General features: G+C 38.0%; 1 protein-coding gene across 1 annotated transcript in view; it reads right to left on the bottom strand.

Annotated features, from left to right (window-relative positions):
• Window positions 1-20,797, bottom strand: part of plpp4 (phospholipid phosphatase 4) — a gene marked incomplete at both ends in the record, with an annotated part of 50,286 nt that overhangs the window by 6,111 nt on the left and 23,378 nt on the right. The window contains 4 exons of the mRNA XM_079249219.1: window positions 3,295-3,419; window positions 3,545-3,608; window positions 9,981-10,071; window positions 14,329-14,437. Coding sequence (XP_079105345.1) covers window positions 3,295-3,419; window positions 3,545-3,608; window positions 9,981-10,071; window positions 14,329-14,437 — 389 coding nt within the window. The remainder of the gene's footprint in view (window positions 1-3,294; window positions 3,420-3,544; window positions 3,609-9,980; window positions 10,072-14,328; window positions 14,438-20,797) is intronic.

The following is a 20,797-nucleotide window of genomic DNA, read 5'->3' as shown; positions in this document are numbered from 1 at the left end:
CTGATTGTAAGTTTGTAAGTAAATGCATAGAAAAAGTCATTTTAAATTCTGGGTGTTGATAACATGGTTACTTCTTGTAATTGTTATGGCCACAACCTGTTAACACCACACGGAAAACATGTAGCAGATGTGCATCCTTACCTCGTACTAGCATTTGTTATTACTTTGTTTTCAAGAATGATCTTATTTTCGGTAGATAATGGAATGATAGCTTCATTATAAGGCTAATTCACGATGAAGCTCTCAGTTGGACAGACACTCTCCCAAAAACATGAATTGTCTCCAAGCTACTTGCAAGTCTCCGGATGATGCTATAAGTTGAGCTGAAAGTTGTAATGGACTTTTTTTCTGTCACAATTTCTGATGGATTTAGGCGTCGGACATAAAGACAGATACTTGAAATTTGGCTGTATTATTATATACTTTTATCTCTGTAAAGATCCAGTTTGAGTCCAGCTAATGCAAATTTCTCCACTCGTGGCTACTTCATTTATCTGAGATGATGCTTCAGGCTCTTCGACAAGCCAGTGAAGACTGGTGATGGTCTAATGAAGACTTGTTAGTATCAAAACGTCCCTGTTGCTTACTGACCACAAGTGGAGCTCCACTTATGGTGGGTTTTACTTTAGGTTTTTTTTTTTTAACTCACAGACAAAAAAATAAAAGATTTGTGAAGTTTGTGAAGTTACTATTACCTGATATGGTTTAAAGTTCCTTTTTTTCTTTGTCCATGACCACTGAAAGACTTCATGTTTGATTGAATAATAAAAATAAAATGTTATGCCTGTTATACAAAAATAAGCATGTGCAATATTCCCCATATGTTTCCTTAATTTGATAAACATTTTACAATTACATTTGCAAATCAGCAACAATTGCGTGTGTGTGTCTGTGTGTGTCATAAGTTTGGAGAGTACTGGTGTTTCTGCTAATTTATTTTGACCACTTTGTGATACAGCAGTTTTCATCAACACCTAACAAGAGAAAACAGTCAAAGTGAGACTATATTTCTTCCAGTCTGTCTCAGCCGTCCCTTCCTACCTTGACCTTTGACCCTGCAGGGACCTGTGGAGCATTGCTCTGACTCTCACCAGCAGGAAAGGCATACTAACCAACCAATTAGGTGGTTTCAGCCATGAACACACACACAAACTCAATAGAAGCTCCTTATTAGCATCATATAAATGCTGCTTCTGTGCCTGACTGAAAAGCAGCAGAAGTGCAGTTCTCTCTCGATACTCAAATAACACGATGATAGACATTGTAATAGACGGCAGTGGATAAGTAAATTTGTAATTAGAGCTATTTCACAGGAGTCACATAAACTCTAAAGAGAATATAAATGCTGAAGACGTCAGAGCATATATTAGCAGATCATATCTAATGGCTTAATATGCAAAAAAGGGAAAATGGTGAGATAAATATGAATAAGATGTCAACAGTAACAGCTTTTGCTTCAGGTCCTGTTTGCTTTACTGCTGTGTGGATTGGTGCAGTGGGTTCAGGGGAGTTGTTATTTATCTGTTTGTTTTCCCTCCCTGGGGCCTGTCTCCTCCAATAGCAGTTATTCTGCTACTTTGCTACGAGGTGAAGAAAGAAAATCTAATCACGGAAAACGTGAGCTGCCTTACAGATTTTGGATTGCATTAAAAAAAAAAAAAAAGTTTCTCTCCTTGAAGCGGTAGATGCCATCAAATAAGCCTTGGGGTGAATTTACAGTATCTTTTTCCTGGCTGACCCTGATGACGTTTTTTTTTTTTTTTTTTTTTTTTTTTTTTGGCTTCATGATTACATCTTTATCTCTGCAAATGCATTAGAGAATGTGAATGTAACACCTCCTAACCACGTGCCAAGCTTCAAATCGGCCAGAGGTGACGCTGTGTTATCTACAGGTGTCTCTTTACTTAAGGCCCCACTCTCTCTTATCTAACGTCTTGCCTTATTCCTCTGTGCCTTGTCACATTTGTCTGAGTAAAAGGTCTGCAACTAAAGCGCAATCCAACAAGCCTTGTCTGGTGAAAAGGGACACAGACAGGAAATTGAATCCCTTTTGCTCTCTAGATGCAGTGCCATATGGGTGCTCCCTATGTCCCCAATGCACTGCTCTCTCAATCACCTCCTTACGCAGTGTAACAGCGTAAGGCTATTAGAGCTGCTGCATAGATGAATGTAATCCACACACAGAGCTGCAGTGGATTACAGAACATTGTCTCTCTTTGCCATTTCTAACGGGATGCATTGTGCACTTCAAAGCAAAGTTTAATGCTCTGAGCATTAAACACTATTTTAAAAATAAAAAAGTCTACCGCTGTTTTCAGCTTCAATTAAAAGTTTTACTGCCAAAATCATCTCATACTTCAGGGTGTCGCACTGTGTTTGTGCAACACGCATGCAGCCTGTTGTGGAGAAGTTCAAGGCAGTCATACTCACAGCAGGACAGAAGCTATTTTTCAAAACATTTCAATCTTTGCTAATTAGGCATGAGTAGGATCCAATTTTTTGCTAATTTACACTTTCTTCCATTGCTTTAGTTCATGATTACTATGTTAACTATCAAATAAAAGCAAACGATATACAAAAGCATCAAGCTTGTCAGTGTTTTATACTTTATGCAACGGATGTGATGATGCTCTTTTAGTTTGCATGATACAGTAAAAGAAAGATTCTGACTGTGTTAGCATGTTTCTATGTTCAAAGACAGCAAAAGCATTTAGTGAATTTTCAAAGATCTATCTTCCTAAATGCAGCCATGATATGCCTAATCTACCATAACATAGCCGGGGATTGTAAAACATCTGTGTGCCCAACATCCAAGCATGCAATTCAGTTTCTACCAATTTCCTCTCATCTGTTGGACAACAACAACAACAACAAAAAAAACATGTGAATTATTTAACATGCTGCTGAGGTGAAAACAGCTTGTAAGCAATATGGTGGAGAGGATTCCCAGCATCCTGCGCAGGTCTGTGCAGTTGAGCACAACAGGAAATCAGATGAAGCTGAAACAGTGGGTGTGTATTGGACTGTCAAGAGTCATCAAATAAATGTGTGTGACCCAGTCTCCACAAGCTTCCTCGGGATGTGAGAACTTGAACCTTTTATTAATTTTGAAGGAATGAAAAACCTAACGGACATCTGGAGCGAGCACACCGACATTTCTTCTCAACAAAATGTCACTCATAGCGACATCATGCTGAGAAACAGCTACTGTGCAGTTTTATGGAGTTAGTGCGAGAGTTATGGCAACTTCGGAGCTGCTTGCACAGGCAGAAATCTACATGGCATGTTACTCACAGGAAGAATGGCTACTCGGGAAGCTCTTGCGCCCCTCGGAGACCAACTCTCGCTCCCCGGTGCACAGCATCTTTGCATTCACTTGTCCATCAGGGAAACAACGCTGGAAGTAATCCGGCCTGGGTCTGGGAATTGGGGCAACAAGTCAAGCAACGGATTGGCCGCAAAGCTTGTAAGTCAAGGCTGAAAGATGAAATCTTATGTGTTGCATAACTGACCAAGCCTGTAAAAAGCCTCAGATTGCACATACCTCCCAACAATCAACTTGATAGTATTCGTGAAGACTCCATTTAAAGCGAGAGCCAGGGACACAGCTGGAGAGAGAGAGACACATAACAAATCAGAGTTTTATGGTGGTTTATTATCCAAAGTGGTTCAACAGATGAGGTTGGCATTTTCACCAAAAGAAACAGTGATGCTGTTATAAAAGAATCAATTTCACAAATTTTATGCAACACGGCTTTCAGCATGTATTTTGCTCTCCTACTATACTGTAAAAATGAATCTAGTAAGATTCATGGGTTTTCCTTTAAGACTGGACAGATGGTTGTCAGGATTTATGTATGAAACAGCTTCTCATCATTTCTGAGACCTGACAGGAGCAATTAGGTTCAGTACAAACTTCACAAACAGACCAGGGAGGTCTCTTGACTGAATGCAAAAGGACTCACGTCAAAGTTTTTCCTTTTATGGTCTTTTTTTTTTTTTTTCTTGTATGTGCATTTTTAAATGGCTTGTTAATTGTATGATTATCTGGAGATAACAAGCCAAAGCCAGACATAATTTCCTGTTTTCATTCCAGCTGTTCCTATAGACGAACTCCTTTAGCAGTGACACAGTGAAATTCTGTTTGTTCTCATTGCTAGTTTTAGTTTTTTTTAAACATACATGTGTCACTGTTGTGCGTGCCATGGTCAGCTGTTTCAACTTACCATTATCAGCTGTGTGTCATTATGTCTTTTATTTCCTCTATAGTGATTGGCTGGAGTTACATGCTGGGATGAACATAAAGCAGGAGTGCGCAGTACTCAGGCAGAGGTTACTGCCAACCTCTCACCGGTTTCTTTTGGTTGTTTTGAGTTGGGAGTCTCCTGTACTCCAGTTTTTAGTTTTGATTCTGTGGTTTGATCCTCTTTTATGTTTGGGGTGTAGCCCAGATCCTACGGCCCATTTCGTGGCTGGTTTGAGACTGCTCCCTTCTTTAGCATATTTTAGCTGAGGCTCCCTTCTCCTTTGGTTACCGTGGTTTTCTTTAATAAACGTGGTTAAATGTTGCTCTTTTGCGATGGTCTCTCATATGTTATGGTACCTATTTTTGAGCCGTATTATTGTTTTGTTTAGGGACCGTAACACTCACTTAGACCATACTCTCCCTCTGTTTGAAAAACTTTGAAAAATCTAAGATAAATGATGACTTTTAACTCTGTATATGATTTAAACAGTTTTAAAGGTGACCAGTTCCTGAATTGTTCGTATATTCAGTTTGGTGAACAGTGGGTTTAGTGGTGTTATAGCAATTATTGATATGGCTCAAGGCTATTTAACGGCATAGTGGTTAGAGTCTTAGCTACGGGACGGTTTGAGCAGCGGCCTTTCTGTGCAGAGTTTGCATGTTTTCTCTGTGTATGCGTGGGTTCTCTCCGGGTACTCTGGCTTCCTCCCACTGTCCAAAGACATGCATTTTAGGTTCATTTCTATGGTTTATTGATTACTTATCACATGCAAGTTGCTTTTGATAAAAGCATCTGCCAAATGACTGCACAATACAAATGACTGTACAGAATTACAGATGCATTTAGCTGGAGAGAATGTCAAGTATCTATCTAGCTATACAGGAAAGGCGGAAGACTATAAAATCTAGTTGGCTAGCGTTTACTGCTTCGCCTATTGTTGAAAGTGCTATGGTGTAGTAGTGTCGCAGATTGGTGACAATATTGTTCTCAGTGTATGAATGTTAGCTAAAAGCAGCATGAAATCCAACATGAGCATCCTATGTAGTGATACAAATATTAGGAATAGACTCATTTTGTCCATCCTTATTTTGGATAAACTGTATATTAAAGACTGTGATGACCTGGTGAGCTGTCCAGGGGGTACCCCGCCTTTCACCCAAAGACAACTGGGCTGGGCTCCAGCTTTCCTGTGACCCTTTGTTGGGACTAAGCAGTTAGGATACAGAATGAATAAATGTATATTAAGGAATACAGGCTTAAATAATGCAAATCAGATTTAAGAAATTGGAATTGGGACAAAATTTCACATCCAAACAAAACACAAAGCTATGAAAGAAATCGGGATTGAGGAACTAAATAGGAATGAACAGATTGGATCCATTTCAGCCTGATAGTGTAAATTAAGTCTTTGTATTGTGCGTTTGGTGCACAAGTCTTCAGTACTATAAATAACCTTGTCATCTCAAGATAACAGCTTTAGAAAAACAGCTGCAGGCATTGTGACCATTGTGGATATTACAATTCCTTTGTTGGCAGTAGTCATTGACTGCAGTGGATTTGGTGGTGGTCCAGTCAGAAAACTGGGATGTATTTTTGTCTTTTTATAAACAATTTGGCATCTCCCCTAATTCCCTTCCAATTATGTGTGTAATTGTTGAGTCATTCTGATGGACTCGTTGGACAATGACATATCCATTCATTCATCGTGTTATCCAGGACAAGGTTGAGGAGAAAGCTGATAGTAGAGATCCATGGAGCTTGTTCCTGTCTGTAACTTTGTGCAGTTCATCCACAGTGATTTATGTTATTAGCTAGCCAGCTGGGAAATATAATCTCTCCAGCAGGTTATGGGTCTGCTCTGAAGCCTCAAATCTTGGCATCTGAGATTATTTGCCAGCACTGTGTGCATAGCTTTAATGATTTGCTCACATGGCTCTATGGTCACTCAGCCATGTGAGCTAAACGTTAAATTTATAGACATTGTGCTGGTTAATAAGTCAGATGCATATAGGAGAAGAGAAAGATATCCCTACAGCAGTTTGGTGAAAAGCATGTCATCAGGTCAAATCTGACTGAAACAATTAAAGCCTCAGCTAAGTGTTTGTAATGGGAAACAGGGGGATTACAGTGAGCTGACAGGTGGGCATCGTACTGTAACTGAATGCTCATTTAATTAGCGATAAAGAAAACCACCGGGGCTCATGATTAGGGAGAGTGGCTGGCTTCATAGGTTAATTTTAGTATTTTGCAGTGAAATTGAACTTGATCCATGTTGCCAGCACTCAAATTTATCATCTCCCAAAGCTGCTGAGAAAAGCTCAAGGTTGGGATTACTTATCTGCTTATTAATTTGGGCAAACCGGGCAGATTTGATTAATCTCCAAAATGAAATATGTTGCATTGGACCACTCCTAAAATCCACCATTTAATTGCAGTGTGTTCTTTATCAGACTTTTGTCATATATATATATATATATATATATATATATATATATATATACATACATACACATATACATACTTCTACTTCGCCTAGAAATTCTGTTCCCTACAGCAGTACAGCAGCGATTCAGACCTTCCTCTCCAGGATCCCTGAATAGACCTTACCAGGGAGGCTGAGGAGTGTGATTCCCCTGTAATTGGAACACACCCTCTGGTCCCCTTTTTTTAAAAAGGGGGATAACCAGTCCAGAGGCACTGTCCCCGATGTACATGCGGTGCTCCAGAAGCATGCCAGCCAGGACAGCCCAACAGCATCCAGAGCCGTAAGGAACTCCAGGCGGATCTCATCCATCCCCGGGGCCTTGCCACCAAGGAGCTTCCTGACCACGTCAGCGACTTCAACCCCAGAGATAGGAGAGTCCACACCAGAGTCCCCCAGCTCTGCTAAGATCTTCGGGACATACAAACCCCTCCACCACAATAAGGTGATGGCTCATGGAGGAGGGTGATAAACCAAAAATCAAATATATAAGAAGGGAACAGGAAGCTCTCCTTGAAATGTCTGGGCTGTAACAAAGTAATCAGTGTGCTGTCCATTTATATTGTATGATAAATGAATATTATATAATCTGCTGAATTTCCTGGCTATTATTGTAGCAGCAATGTTTCTTTTGGTCTGGATGATGTGTTTAATTCTTCATATGTGGGAAAAATAATTGTCTCCTTCTCCATGGTAAAGTAGCTGCTCCTCAAAGTTTTCCCGGTCCATGATTGGTGGCTGCGAACACAACTCCTGTTATGTGATGAGAAAACCCTGGGTTGCATTATTGAGTTGATAACCGTTTAGTCATGTTTTGAATGTCTGGATAAGTCAACCCAGGTTACAGAAAGATATATGTATGCTAATCTCTCTTCGTAGTACAGGCCTCAGGTTGGACTCCACTGTCACACACTGAGTGACACCCGTCGACCGAAATGATCGACATGTTCCCATTATATGGATGCTTCCTGTCATCAAGAGAATGTTGTTTTTGTGGAGAAGAAAAATCTAAGATAAAAATGGAGAAATAAAGACAGTCAGAGGATGAAAGTAAGGTAGTTTTTTTGGGAGGTGGGATGGAAAGAGGTGTAACTTTAGCAAGTTTGTCATTCGTCCTACAGGTTAGCTCAGCTAGCGTCATATAGTTTGCTCAGCTGTTCTTGAAGTCCACCAAACAGACACCAACTATATCCTAACAATCCTATCAAGAGACTGGACTTGCATTAGTCTCCCAAACAGAAAGGTCTGTGATATGTGCAGATTGCATTTGTGTCTGCAGTTATAAATTGGACATATTCACAAGCAGGTCTCTGGGACTTTTCTTCAGTGATTGTAACCGTTTTAGGAAATTAGAGACCCATTGAATAAAGGTGCTTTCATTTCATCAGCACAGTACTTTTTCAGCTCACACAGAAAAACAAGTTGATTTTAAAGAAGAAAAAAAAAAGTTTGAATGTCAGAATAATTACAGTTATCAGGAAGTACTCTCGTGGTTTCAGGAGCTAAGTTTTGACTCATTAGTTTAAATACGAGGACAGCTTGCAAACTTCTATTTAAAATTGTGACTTTTGCACAGGAGTGTTTCTCCAGCTGCACTGGTTACGAAATAATTTCTCTGAATGCTATATGATTGCATATTTGGATGATTAATAATAGTATTTATGCTTTGTAACCAAAATGGAAAACAAGCACTGTTGTTTATGTCTGTGTCATTTTCAAAGGGTAGCCTTGTGGAAAATGGAATCCTCAAATGGCTTCATTATATTCTGACTTAAAGATAATCATGTAATTAAGCTGCAGGAGTTAAAGGATGATAAAAGATTATTAGAGAACTTTGCAAAAGAAACAAAGAGCTGTTTTTCTTTGTAGCCCCACAGAAGAACAGAAAGGAAGTGTATAAGCAGAATGCACAGTCACAAATGAATGTACTATTTTAGCACAACAAATTCCCTTAAGTATTTCCAAGGATTAAAATCTAACTGCAAAGCCATGGTTTATGCCAGTTGTATTACCTCTGTTTGAAGAAGTGTTTGGGATTAAAAGTCCAGAGGGATGATGTTGAATTAATAAATCTGAACAAACAGGAACAGCTTTGTTTGTGGGATTTTAGCTTGGATTGAGACAGAAATAGGTCTTTGTTTCGCTAAAAATAAGCCACTTTTTAATTATATACTTGGCTGAACAAGTGATGGCTGACATTAGTGTCTCATTAGATCTAAAGATTTTGCTGGTCTAAAGCCATCCTCAGAACTAGGATCATGTTGAAACTTGTCAGAATAGCGGGCTTCCTTTTCCTCTTTGTTCTTCTGACTTGTGCTGTTTTCCAAAGCCTCATGTGGAAGTCCTTCTCTGCAGGCAGTTGTGGCCGATTAAATACTACACAGCGCTGTAATCTCTGCACCACTGCACCAAGCCATCCCTTCGCCACCTGATTCAACCTTTGTGTGTCTCTTTAATTGGATTAGTGTTAAACTTTCTCAGTGCTTTCTAATATATGCAAGAACCTACACTGGTTTCACAACCCAGGGGAAAGTGGAGAACAAGGAAAGGATCAGTGTTAGAGAAACTGGTTGAGGATGAAACAAATGGGGTACAATTTTAAATGAGTAAATAGTAATAACTGCTGTGATGAAGACTAATACCCATGGCATCACGCTGACTGCAATGTGGGGTCACAGAGTTTAAAGAGCCACACCATTAAGCACTATGTAGTACTTATATGAGAGTAATTTGTTTCTGGTAGCAATAGGGAGCGATTAGAGATGTTGAACTGCAAGAAAATAACAGAGTTCTTTTTTTTTTTTTTTTTTAATAGTTTCAGCATTAAAACAAACTGATGCAGTAGCTCTAAAGTATGTATGCTCTCATTTTAGGACTAAACGGCAAACCAATTCCTAATTTCCACCTCATTGTTCTGTGTTGCCATTAGTGATCATGTCATGCAATGATGCAGTGGCACAAAGCAAACTGGGGTCTGACTTCCTTTAGAGTCCAGTGTAAAATCTGTGTTGTTTTTGGTCGGGATGAGAGACTACAACCATGTGGTTACTGTAAGAAAAAGATAGTTGTTTTCCTTAAATACCCTCTCAAAAGAATGAGCCCCTCCACACTCATAAATGATGCATTAGCCAGTGATTTTCGCCGTGACACCTAGGTGGTGACAGAGTATCCACATGTGACGAGCTTTGAGTGGGATCAGCCTGACTAACAGCACAACAACTGTGACATTTCCAGGAAGATTCTCCACGTACCTAAACATGCCTCTTTGATCTCTGTCTTGTCGGTTCTCTGAATTATCTTCACCACAAATATCACTGCCAGTGGGGTGAGGAAGGAAATTGCCTGTGTGGAAATAAACACAATAAAACATGGATGGTTATTATTGTGACATTAGAGATGCACTGCAGCGCTCCGTTGGGTCTGTTTTTCAGGTTAATTGTAAAATTAAGTTTGCCTCCAGGTATGACCTGAATCCATCTATTATTCAGAGTTAATTTTAAAAAGGCAAGCTGAGGGGCCAAATAAGCCTCTTTTTTGTTCAGTTGGTCTTCCCATTTGAGCAGACAGAATTTGATAAGAGACTCAAGCCCTCATCACACATGTAATTATTCCTGCTGGAGAATGTATTAATTACTTTCCAGATAGATATGCTTTGCCTTAAGCAACTAAGTATTTAAGATAAAATCAGCCACAATTATTTTATATCCACGCATATACATGGATACATGGATGCAGTTCAAATAATCAAAATCATGACTGTAAAGAATATATTGTAGAGTAAAATGATGAAGAGCGTACTAAAATATGTTTTGAAAAACAAAGAAAGGATGAAGAATCACCATAGCATCTTAGTAGTAAGAAGTTCTTAACACATTTGCCAAAAGGCCCCTGATTTAGTGGCCTTTAACTCACAGCAGTGGCCATCACTTTCCACTAATGTTGGGAGGAAAACTGGTGGGGCTGAACTTAAAATGTTCTCAGAACATGTTGTGAATGAATCTGCAACAGAAAATTGTCACAGTTGATTTAACTTTGTCTGCCAGTGTGGTACCTGATCCCAACAGGCGTTTTAATTCTTTTTTTTTTTTCTTTTTTTCTTTTTTTTTTTTTTACTGAAAATGGCATCTTTAGAATATATCAAGGATAAGAAGACTAATGAGCAACTGTTACCATGGAAACACAAGGAAGTATCCAAACCCATCTTAAAGTCAGGATAATATACTATTAGAAGATTTTAAAGAACCTGACGCAGAACTCCCATCCTTACATAAAAAAGACAGATTCATGTTGAAACGTATCTCTTTAAATAGCTGTTTAAAACATGTTATTTGTCTTTAAATCGTTCCTTGCTATGTGGGTATCCGTGTCTGTCTCACAGGCAAAGAACTAACAGTGGGTATCTGTAGTGGTGTAACCTTATAACTGAACTAATCTGCTTCTCTCACTACATGGTGTCACCACATTCAGATTATGGCTGTCAAGGATACAATTGGTACTGAATAGGCTACAGCGAGCCACTAATTTCCTGTTGCTTAATTATTAATACATATTAGTTGATATTTTAAAGTTTATATAGAAAATGTTAATTATGAACCCAATTTTTGCAGAAATGGAAACAGCCATATTCAGACACTGATTTTAATGCTAAAAGCCTCAGTAGTAGCCCGTTGTGACATTTTACTATCTGATCCAGTGGTACTGGATGTATTTTAGGATTATTAGGACAAGAAATTCCTGCCACTTCCAGTGATGGAAATAAATCCAGGAGGGACTCTTGAGTTTGTCTCATGGCTAATACTGTAAATATCTTAATGACAGTGAGCCAAGATGTAGTTTGATCTAAATCCTATCCATGAACTCTTGTTTGTAGGCAGATAAATTCTGCACACCTTCAGGAATACCATCAGGGCAATAACAGTAAAGAAAGCTGACAGTCAGGCGTCAGCACCAGGAGTATTTTCCCTAAGAGGCATGTAGGTGATGAGGGTGAGGGATATTTCTTTCCAGCTGATTATTTAAATGCTTGCCATCAGCAAACACAAATTTAATTCATCTGTTAACAGTTTTCTAAACCATACTGGAAAAGCGGAAAAAGACATAATTTAGCATAGTTAAACAGCAGATACATTCAAATGTTTATATTTGAACATATTTTGATCTTGGCAGGACAAACAAGAATACCACATGGAAAGCTGTTCCGTGTGTTTTCTGCTTTACTGGCAGTGCTTCCTATGACTAATGCACTTTCAAATGCTTGTCATAACACACACTTCAAATCATTTTTTGATAAGTAATTTTAAGCTTTGTTTTTACCTATCCATGCACAAAGCAGCTGCCACTGATGTGTGGAGCTAAATCCTGACATCTAATGTGTGTTTGAACATATGTAGCCAGATACCTTAAAATGATGCAAAAGTATTTTTATGTGAAATTTCACAGCTGCCACCAAAGCATAAAGTGACTTCTAGTTCCACACATACGAGATGACCATGTTAAACTAAAAGGTAAGATCTGACCTCTTGTGAAGGTTTGAATTTTAGTACATAGTATGGTTTTCTGACAAGGTTAACTTTAAAGGGACGATAATCCGAAATTCATCATTTTAAGACTGAATGGATGAAAAAAATCATGTGAAGAAGTAGAAGTATAATTTCATCAGCAGCATACTATGCCATCACACAGTCTTTTTGTGTTGGACTCCAGCCTCCTGTTTACTAGCCAGTACCATGTTCATGTTCTGTCATGTGAATTGCTGCTTCTCCATTCAAAGCCCTCGGTCTTCACTTTCAGCAAGTGAAGAGAGGCAGTGCATATTTTCAAAGTTAAATGGTGAAGAGCGAAATGAAATGTTCAAATACAGACAACCAGGATCCCTCATAACCTCGAAAAACAACTACGGTAGTTTATAGAGATACTGCAATAAATGGGATGAACTTAACTACGTTATATATGTACACACACACACGCACACACACACATATATATATATATATATATATATATATATATATATATATGCAATTTGACTTGGTGTGGGCTGGACAGACTATAGTAATGACATAAATGGGGGGTTCAGGGAGTTAGAGGGAAGTGTGGCTCATGACACGTTTTTTTTTTTTTTGCTTTTGCCTTTAAGACAGACACATTTTTCCCCAACATTGAGTTACAAACTGGAAATGCAATTGTTTCCAAAAGAAAGCAAAGATGCAGGTCATGTTACCGTAGATGTGGGCAGTAGCCCTGATCACACACCACTGAACAAGTTGGTCTTAACAACAGTCGCACGTTAAAACATATAATAGCTATCAATACAAAGTTCTTTATAGGCTCAAAACCTGTGAAATGACTGAATCTTCCTGACTCATTTGATTTCCTCAGAACAGACATACAACTTACACATCGCTGGATGACTGTGTCAGTTTCACATGTCCTGACATGAAGACATTCAGCTGTCATGTATGACAACATGCAGACAACATTTTTCATTAAATTTGCAAACTTAGAAGGAGGAGATGGTGGAATCATAAATGATCCCATCTGAAATATACAATTCCTTTTTACTTTACTCTGATTTTCTTCTGACTTGGTCAGTTAGCAGTTAAATACATGTGCGCAGCTTTGTATATCATATGCAACATGGTCAGAGATGGAAAAATATACATGTAATAATACTAAAATATAAAAGTTGGTTGCAGTATTACATGGACACAACAACACAAAAGGAAGGACTACAAACAATTTGCCACTTAAAAAAGAAAAGTATAGGTTTTGTGGGTGTATAAATGTGGCTATTACACAATTTTTTAAGCGACTGAGCCATAAAATATAGCATGATCATTGTTTGATGCATTAAGAAAATACTTTATATCTGCACTTGTGTTTATATAACATAACATATTTTTGATAATGCTGTTTTATTCGAATCACATAACTAATAAAAGTTATATTTACAACTCGGGGGGACTATAGTAATACTAAAAAATATCATAGTTTGGCACTTAGCTCTTACTTCAGGGAATTATTGTAAATCTGACTGAGTACAGAATGATTTGAGCTCCAGTGTGTCTCTTAACACTTAGCCCAAACCACACTCTGCCTTTCAGAATGATCAAAGCGATTCTTCCTTTATCCACTGATGAGAGTACATTCAAACATTCTCTTTCATGCTCATTGTGCTTGAGCCAGTGATTATTGCAGAGAACTGTAAGAACAAAAGATCCTTGACAATGTGTTCGATAGAGTTTTTTTGCAAAGAGATACTTCAAGAGATTTGTTCAGGATTTAGGCAAAGTAAAGCAGTTCTTAGATTGAACTGGGAGAAAATCTGCCTTCTTTTTAAAAACCGCAGCATCCACTACTGATTCAGAACACATGAAATCTCCATGTAAAGGGATAATATGGCTATTATTTATTTAGTTTATTATCCTTTCTAATCCAAACAGCTACAATACAACAGCAATATAAAATAACTGTAATAATCATCTGAAATTGTGGATTTCTGCTGGGTTCTTTAGGTGTTACTTAAGAGTTAGCCTGCAAAAATAAACAAGTGTTTAGGGGCAGTCAAGTCTCTAATGAGATGAATATACAATTACTTACAAACATGACCCTCTTGGGAATGTGGTCTGAGACGACTAGAGGATTCTTGTAGAGCCATAGTTCCTCCGGTTGAATTACTCTCTCAAAGGGCTCCAGAAACTCAGTAAATCTGTGGAAAACAACAAAACATAGTGCGCAATTAAGTTACAGTGTTAAGAGGTTTAACTTTTAGTGACGTGTCAGAATCTCACCAGAATTTGTGTTTGCAAGACAACAGCAAAAACACTGTGCTAGGTCTGGATGAGAATTAAGCTAAGCTGAAGAAATGAGAATAATCTTTCCCAACTTCACCCACTTTGCTGCTTTACACACTCACTCAGTAGGAACAAATTAGCTTGCTTCTTGCTCCACCACCTCCCTGACCTGTTCAGTTTTTCAATTCAGTTAAACATTATTTGAATGGCTCACATTCATAACATCATTTATGGGCACTTTACAGAAAAAAAAAATCAGTTGGATTCAATTTAAAGCCATCCAGTCAGTAGTCATACAGCAGATTTAAAGTGATGTAAAGCACTCAGAGAACGCAGATCTCCACCAAGCAGCTCATTTCCACCCACATTGTGAAAAAATTCACAAAAATCCTCCAGTTTTTTGTGTGAAGTTACTAACAAACAAATAAATGCAGATGACGACATAAGCTCCTTGGAGGAAGTAATGACAGGAAAACTGATGGCATCCAGATTGCACACCACTCGGAGATCTTTCCGACACAACCTTGTTTCCTGTCATTTTATGCATATTACACTCCAGAGCAAATCAATACTAATGCTTGCCTTTTTTTTTTCTTCTACAAGAAAACAGACTACAGATACAAACGTGTTTAAAATGTTTAATTATTGCTTAATGGATTTCCATTCTCAGTAAAATGGAATGAATTACGCTGAATGTTATGAATGAGTTCCTATCCTCATACACATGTAACAATTAATGTAGAAATGTGTAACATTACATTTTTCATTGTAACAAATTTAACTTGAGCACACTATATTAATCAGAAAGCAGCCGAACATGTTGTCTTTGTGTTAAACTCAGGCTAAATGGCTGAAATGATTATGCAATTTAAAGTGCTGCTGCAAAGTAAAAGAAATACAGCGATACACAGAAGCCAAAAAAATAGTTAAAATTAGTTAAACTTAAGTTTAACTTTAATTTAAATTTTGTTTTAATTTCAAATAATTACATGACGTTTGCAGTCAGAGTAGATGATAATCACCTCTGCTTTATGACTAAATGACCAGATGCAAAATTACAATAGTTGGTCCAGCCCCAGCTAACCGTCTGATATTAACTCCTATTAACGAAGAGTGTGTCTGATCACATTTAAAAAGTTCAAAGTGTTGTAACATGCTGTAGACTTTTAAGAAGACAACAGTCAAAGTATCTATTTCTGCTCTATTTGCTTTGCTACTCCTTTGAGAAATGCAGTCAATGAGTCTTCGTTTATATTGTTAATGTTTGTGTCTATTGTTAGATTCTGCCATCCACTAAAATCCTTTTACCTTAAATAAATGTTACTTTTTGGGGGGAATATTGCAATGCAATAAAATGTTATTGATTGAGACCAATTAATCACAAAGGCTCTAACTAATTATATATTTTTCTAATATAATATTAATTGGAAATAAAATAAAATAAAATATCATATCATATCATATCATATCATATCATATCATATCATATCATATCATGTCATACCATATATACTAGATGTATGTATACATAAGGCATTAGCTTAAACATTCTGAAATGTGCAGGTCCAGATGACCTGGAAAGTACTTTTTCAATCTTATGCTCTCTGAAAGAGAGTGTTTTTTTTTATCTGATTGTTGAGGAACTTCTGCTTGTCAAACTCTTCTCTTGGAATTATGAAGAACGCCAAAGGATAAACTTTACACAAATCTTCTTCAGACCTCTTAACATAAAACAAATACTCAACAAATTGTCACTTGGTTTCTCCTCACATCAGCATCAGAAGGCCAATTAAAGCACATTTAATCTCTCCAAGACAAGGAGGAAATTATTTGCTTTGGAAAGTCAACGTGACATCATGTCAGTGTGTATACTCCATAGCAAGGCGCCCCATATACGAGCTGCAGAGAGTCTATTTGTTGGTCTGTTGATAACTACATGTCAAGATGTTTCTGCAAAAGAGGAACCTAATCAGTACAAGCTCATTTTACACCTTGCTGAGTTCATGTGCATGATTCACTTCAGCCGCATTATATTCACAGCACGGGCTTTGCAATAAATTATGCCCTGCTAATGACACTTGGTATCTGCTTCACGAATTAGTCCATTTTCCCAGTTTGTCTTCTGCCGCTCTGTTGTTTGGGAACTGTCCCCAGAGACTAAATGCAGGGAGACAGACTGCTGACAGAGTCACCACAGACCTCATCCTCAACTTTGACACTGAAACAACAAAGCATAGTAAACCTTCTTCTTAAATTCACAGAAAGCTCCTGGGTCATTTAATACTTCAGTGATCTGCCAATCTGTAAGGCTTATCTTGCATCCAGCCATAAAAATCTAAATGAGTTTGAGACACACACTTCCCCAAAGGCAAATACGTGGATAAAACTCATGCCAGTGATATTGCAAATGCACGGATGCACCAGCTGTTTGATGTGTACTGCTACGTCTCTGTGTGGTAGCATAGCCTTAGTAGAGGCAGGGTCTTCCATCCCCACAGTAATAACAGTAAAATCTATCATTAAACTAATAACTATAATAATTCATAACAATGATAAAAATCAATTTGGGCTGACATCAGCTTCATTCAGCTACATACAGCAATGAATGCTTCAATTTTCACACAATGTATTTTTCTTTATTATCCAAGAGCGCACACTCCCACAAGGTAAAGTAAAAAAGCCTTTGGGACATGTAATATTTCTCCTTCTTTTGGACGATTTCAATCAGATCCGTGCCGGCCTCAAGGATTTCCCTTGCACGATTCTGATTATTATCATATTTTTTTAATGCCTCATCTCCTCTTTTTCAGTCATGAACTTTATTAAAGGATAAACTCTAATATGATTCAGGCACACTTTAGAGGCTCCAGGCTCCAGGCTCCAAACGTTGAATATAGCAGGAATTAATCAAGACATCATTGTTGTTTCCATCGAGGAAAAAGTCTGTCTTTTGTTGAAACTAATTTTGCTTTATTGTAATCTGGAGTGAAGGCGGTATGAAAGGGATCCTTTCAAGGCTGTGAGTGAGGATACTTTGTATCTGTGTGAGGAAAGGGGAAGAAATGTTGATTACAGACACATTATTAATGTTTGAGTTTGGAAAAGTAATAACATGCCCAGCACGTGCCTCAACTGGCCCTGCTGGGAAATAATTGCAATCAAAGTGGTCCAAAAAAGAGAGACCAAATTGCAACATTTATGTTTTGGATGTGTTTTGGATTTTTCATTAGATTTATCCCTCCATCATTCTGTAATGGCAAAATTTACAACAGCTATCATGAATGGCGTTGAGACCTTAAGCTATAGATACATTGAGTGAAGCCCATGATAAGGCTACAGAGAAACGATAAAGACTACTACTGTGTGGAAATCCATCTTAAGTGGAATTAAAACTGTTTTCCCACAAAGACAGTCTATTCAGCACTCCAATGCAGCCTCCTCACATGATCTCTGGAACGAATTGAGAGTTCTGTAAGTGCTTATGAAGAAACAATAAATGCAAAAAACAAGGGGGAAAAAAAGGAAAAAAGATGCCTTCCCCATTCGGAGGGCATCTAACTCTGAGGTCTCCATGTTGAACTTACAGCCACTATTCATTAATTCACCCATTATCCTAACCGCTTAATCCAATGAAGGGTCGTGGGGAAGCTGGGGAAAACATGCAAACTCCACACAGAAAGGCCACTGACCAAACCTTCTTGTTGTGAGGCCACAGTGCTAACCACTATGCAGCCCCTTTACAGCCACTGAATGAGCTAAATAAAACTCAGATGAACAACATCACATGATGACATTGTACACCTTGTTGTTTTAAGCTAACAAAAGCTAAAAAAAAATGCAGGTGGATTCTGTGAAAAACTGAGTAAATAATTACTATTTCCAATGTAATAAAACAGTAATTAAGAGCCAGGTGCAGATAATCAAATATACTTGATTGATTAGGTTTGAGAACCTCTAGAAAAGCAATGAAAAAAAGGTTTTGGAAGATTGCTGGTGTAGTCAAAGACAGAAAAGGGTTATAAGGCATTTCCAAAAATAATTGTTTTACAGGTTATGACACACAATGAAAAAGATGATTCATTTGTTTAACTTGTCCTGTTCAGCATTGTAACACACACAATGCTGCTGTGTTGTGCTGAACACATTTGCTTTTCCAAGGGGGGCTTTATATGTATAAGGCACCTCTTCATAGTCAGAATTTTTTTCTTATTTTATTAATTTTGTTAATAATCTTTTTTGAATAATCAAACAGTCTTTTTTGTGAATATGGGTGTGTGAATAAAATAAAATGCATTCATGAAATGAAAGGTTGGATATGCTGGAACTTTGTTCAGTTTATTGCTCAAACTGAACATATCAAAGATTAAAGGACTGATATCTCAGCAGGACTGAGACAAATCTGTCCATGCATGTATCTTTACCGTAGACTACTGTAACACTGTCATTACAGGTCTCCCTTAAACGTCCATCAGACAGCTGCAGTTAGTACAGAACGCTGCTGCTCGAGTCCTCACTAAGACCAAGAAAGTGGATCAGCTCCAGACCTCACATCTTTACACTTTCTTCCTGTCTGTCAAGGAACTGACTTCAAAATCCTGCTGTTAGTTTAAAAGGCACTAAATGGCTTAGGATCAAAATACATTCAAGATCTTCTGGTTTGTTATGAACCTACCAGATCCCTCAGATCATCAGGAACAGGTCTACTTTCAGTTTTCAGAGCCAGAATTTAAAATGTAGAGGCAGCGTTTAAACTTCTGCTCCTCACATCCAGAAAACTGCAGGTCTGCTGAAACTCTCAGCTGCTTTAAACTGGTAAAAAAAAATTTCCCTTTGCTGACTTTTATTTCATGCATCTTATCTACTTTATTTGAGCTTTTTCTCTTATAATTGAATTTCTTTCATTTCTTTTTTAAGTTTGCTTTTGACTCTTGCTGCACCCTGCTGTAATGCTTTCAATGTTTTCATGTAAAGCACTTGGAATTGTGTTGGAGGTGAAATGTGCAATACAAATAAACTTGTCTTGCCTTGTTCAACAAAAACCAAGAATAACATCAGTAGCTAATTTAAATCTCTTGTTTTTATTGTGCTGTGGGCAGAATTTCAGGATGTGGTGTTTCTGATGTGCAAATGTGCGAGGCACTTAAAAAAATCAGGAATTTCTTTTTCCCAGTTAGCTGCGAAGCAATTAAGCATACCAACAAGCGAAAGGATTCAGCTGGTAAAACACCAATTTACAAGAAAGTTTTTCTTTTTTTGGCTGCATACTGTGCAGATGTGTGTGCATTGCTGTTTCAGGAATGCAATTGCTTCAAAGCACATTGAGGTCCAACTTCTAGGGAGGATTTATCACTCTGTAAAAGCTGTTGCTACAAATTTTTTAGTCCATTTTAAGTGCAACCTTAACGTCCTGTCTCAGCTCTCTGTTAGATTTTCAGGTAGACAGTTTTTATTCCAGCCATATTTGTTTTCTGCATCTACGCTTTCCTCACATTTTTAAGGATACACTCCATACCCAGCCTTCAGCTGATAACTTTGTTAGAAGTTATCATCTCGTGCAAATTTTATGTCTACTTGTCTTTTTTTTTTATTAGCTCTTTGTCTAAATTGTCTTTGTGTTGAGCCCATGATAGACTGACAATCTGTCCATGTTGCACCCTGCTTCTTTCCCAACAGAAGCCAAGATAATCTTCAGCCCATCTGCAACACTGAATAGGTGAAAGTAGGTGTGTAAACTTAATGTGTTTCAGCTGGTGGGAGGCAACTTTACCAAAGTTATTTTGGAATTAATCTGAATTTGTTCCAGATTTTTCTTTTGCAAACACAAGAGCACGGTCAATGGTCAATGGTGTTACATTCCCTCCACCAAAAGCTGCTGCCCAAACACAGCTAAATAAAACGCAAAATGCCAAATACAGCTGAGGGGCTGTTTCTGAAAAATATGTTATGAAGGTTTTTGTTGGCTTTTCTGTTGCTAAGTTGCTGTCTTGAGGCCTGTTTGAAAAAGTTGCATTTGATCTAATTCAGGTAACTTCAAGGTTAACCCTGGTTTCTCTGTATTATAAATCCCATTCACTTCTTACCAGGGTCGGTCACCATTGTAACCTGTGTTAAATGGCTTGGGTGGTTATGGTTTGCATGAGACATCAATCATTATAAAAGCACCACCCCCTGGTTGCCCATTCTGTCGACAGAGATCTAAGGACCGTAAGTGGAGAGCCTTCTTAGAATTAGAATCATTCTTTTGATAAAGAAATAAATCCTTCTCACTGACCGCT

This window comes from Telmatherina bonti (assembly GCF_933228915.1).
Source record: "Telmatherina bonti genome assembly, chromosome: 11".
Classification (NCBI taxonomy): Eukaryota; Metazoa; Chordata; class Actinopteri; order Atheriniformes; family Telmatherinidae; genus Telmatherina; species Telmatherina bonti.
The sequence above is the reverse complement of the archived record's forward strand: the minus strand, read 5'-3'. Positions and strand labels throughout refer to the sequence as shown.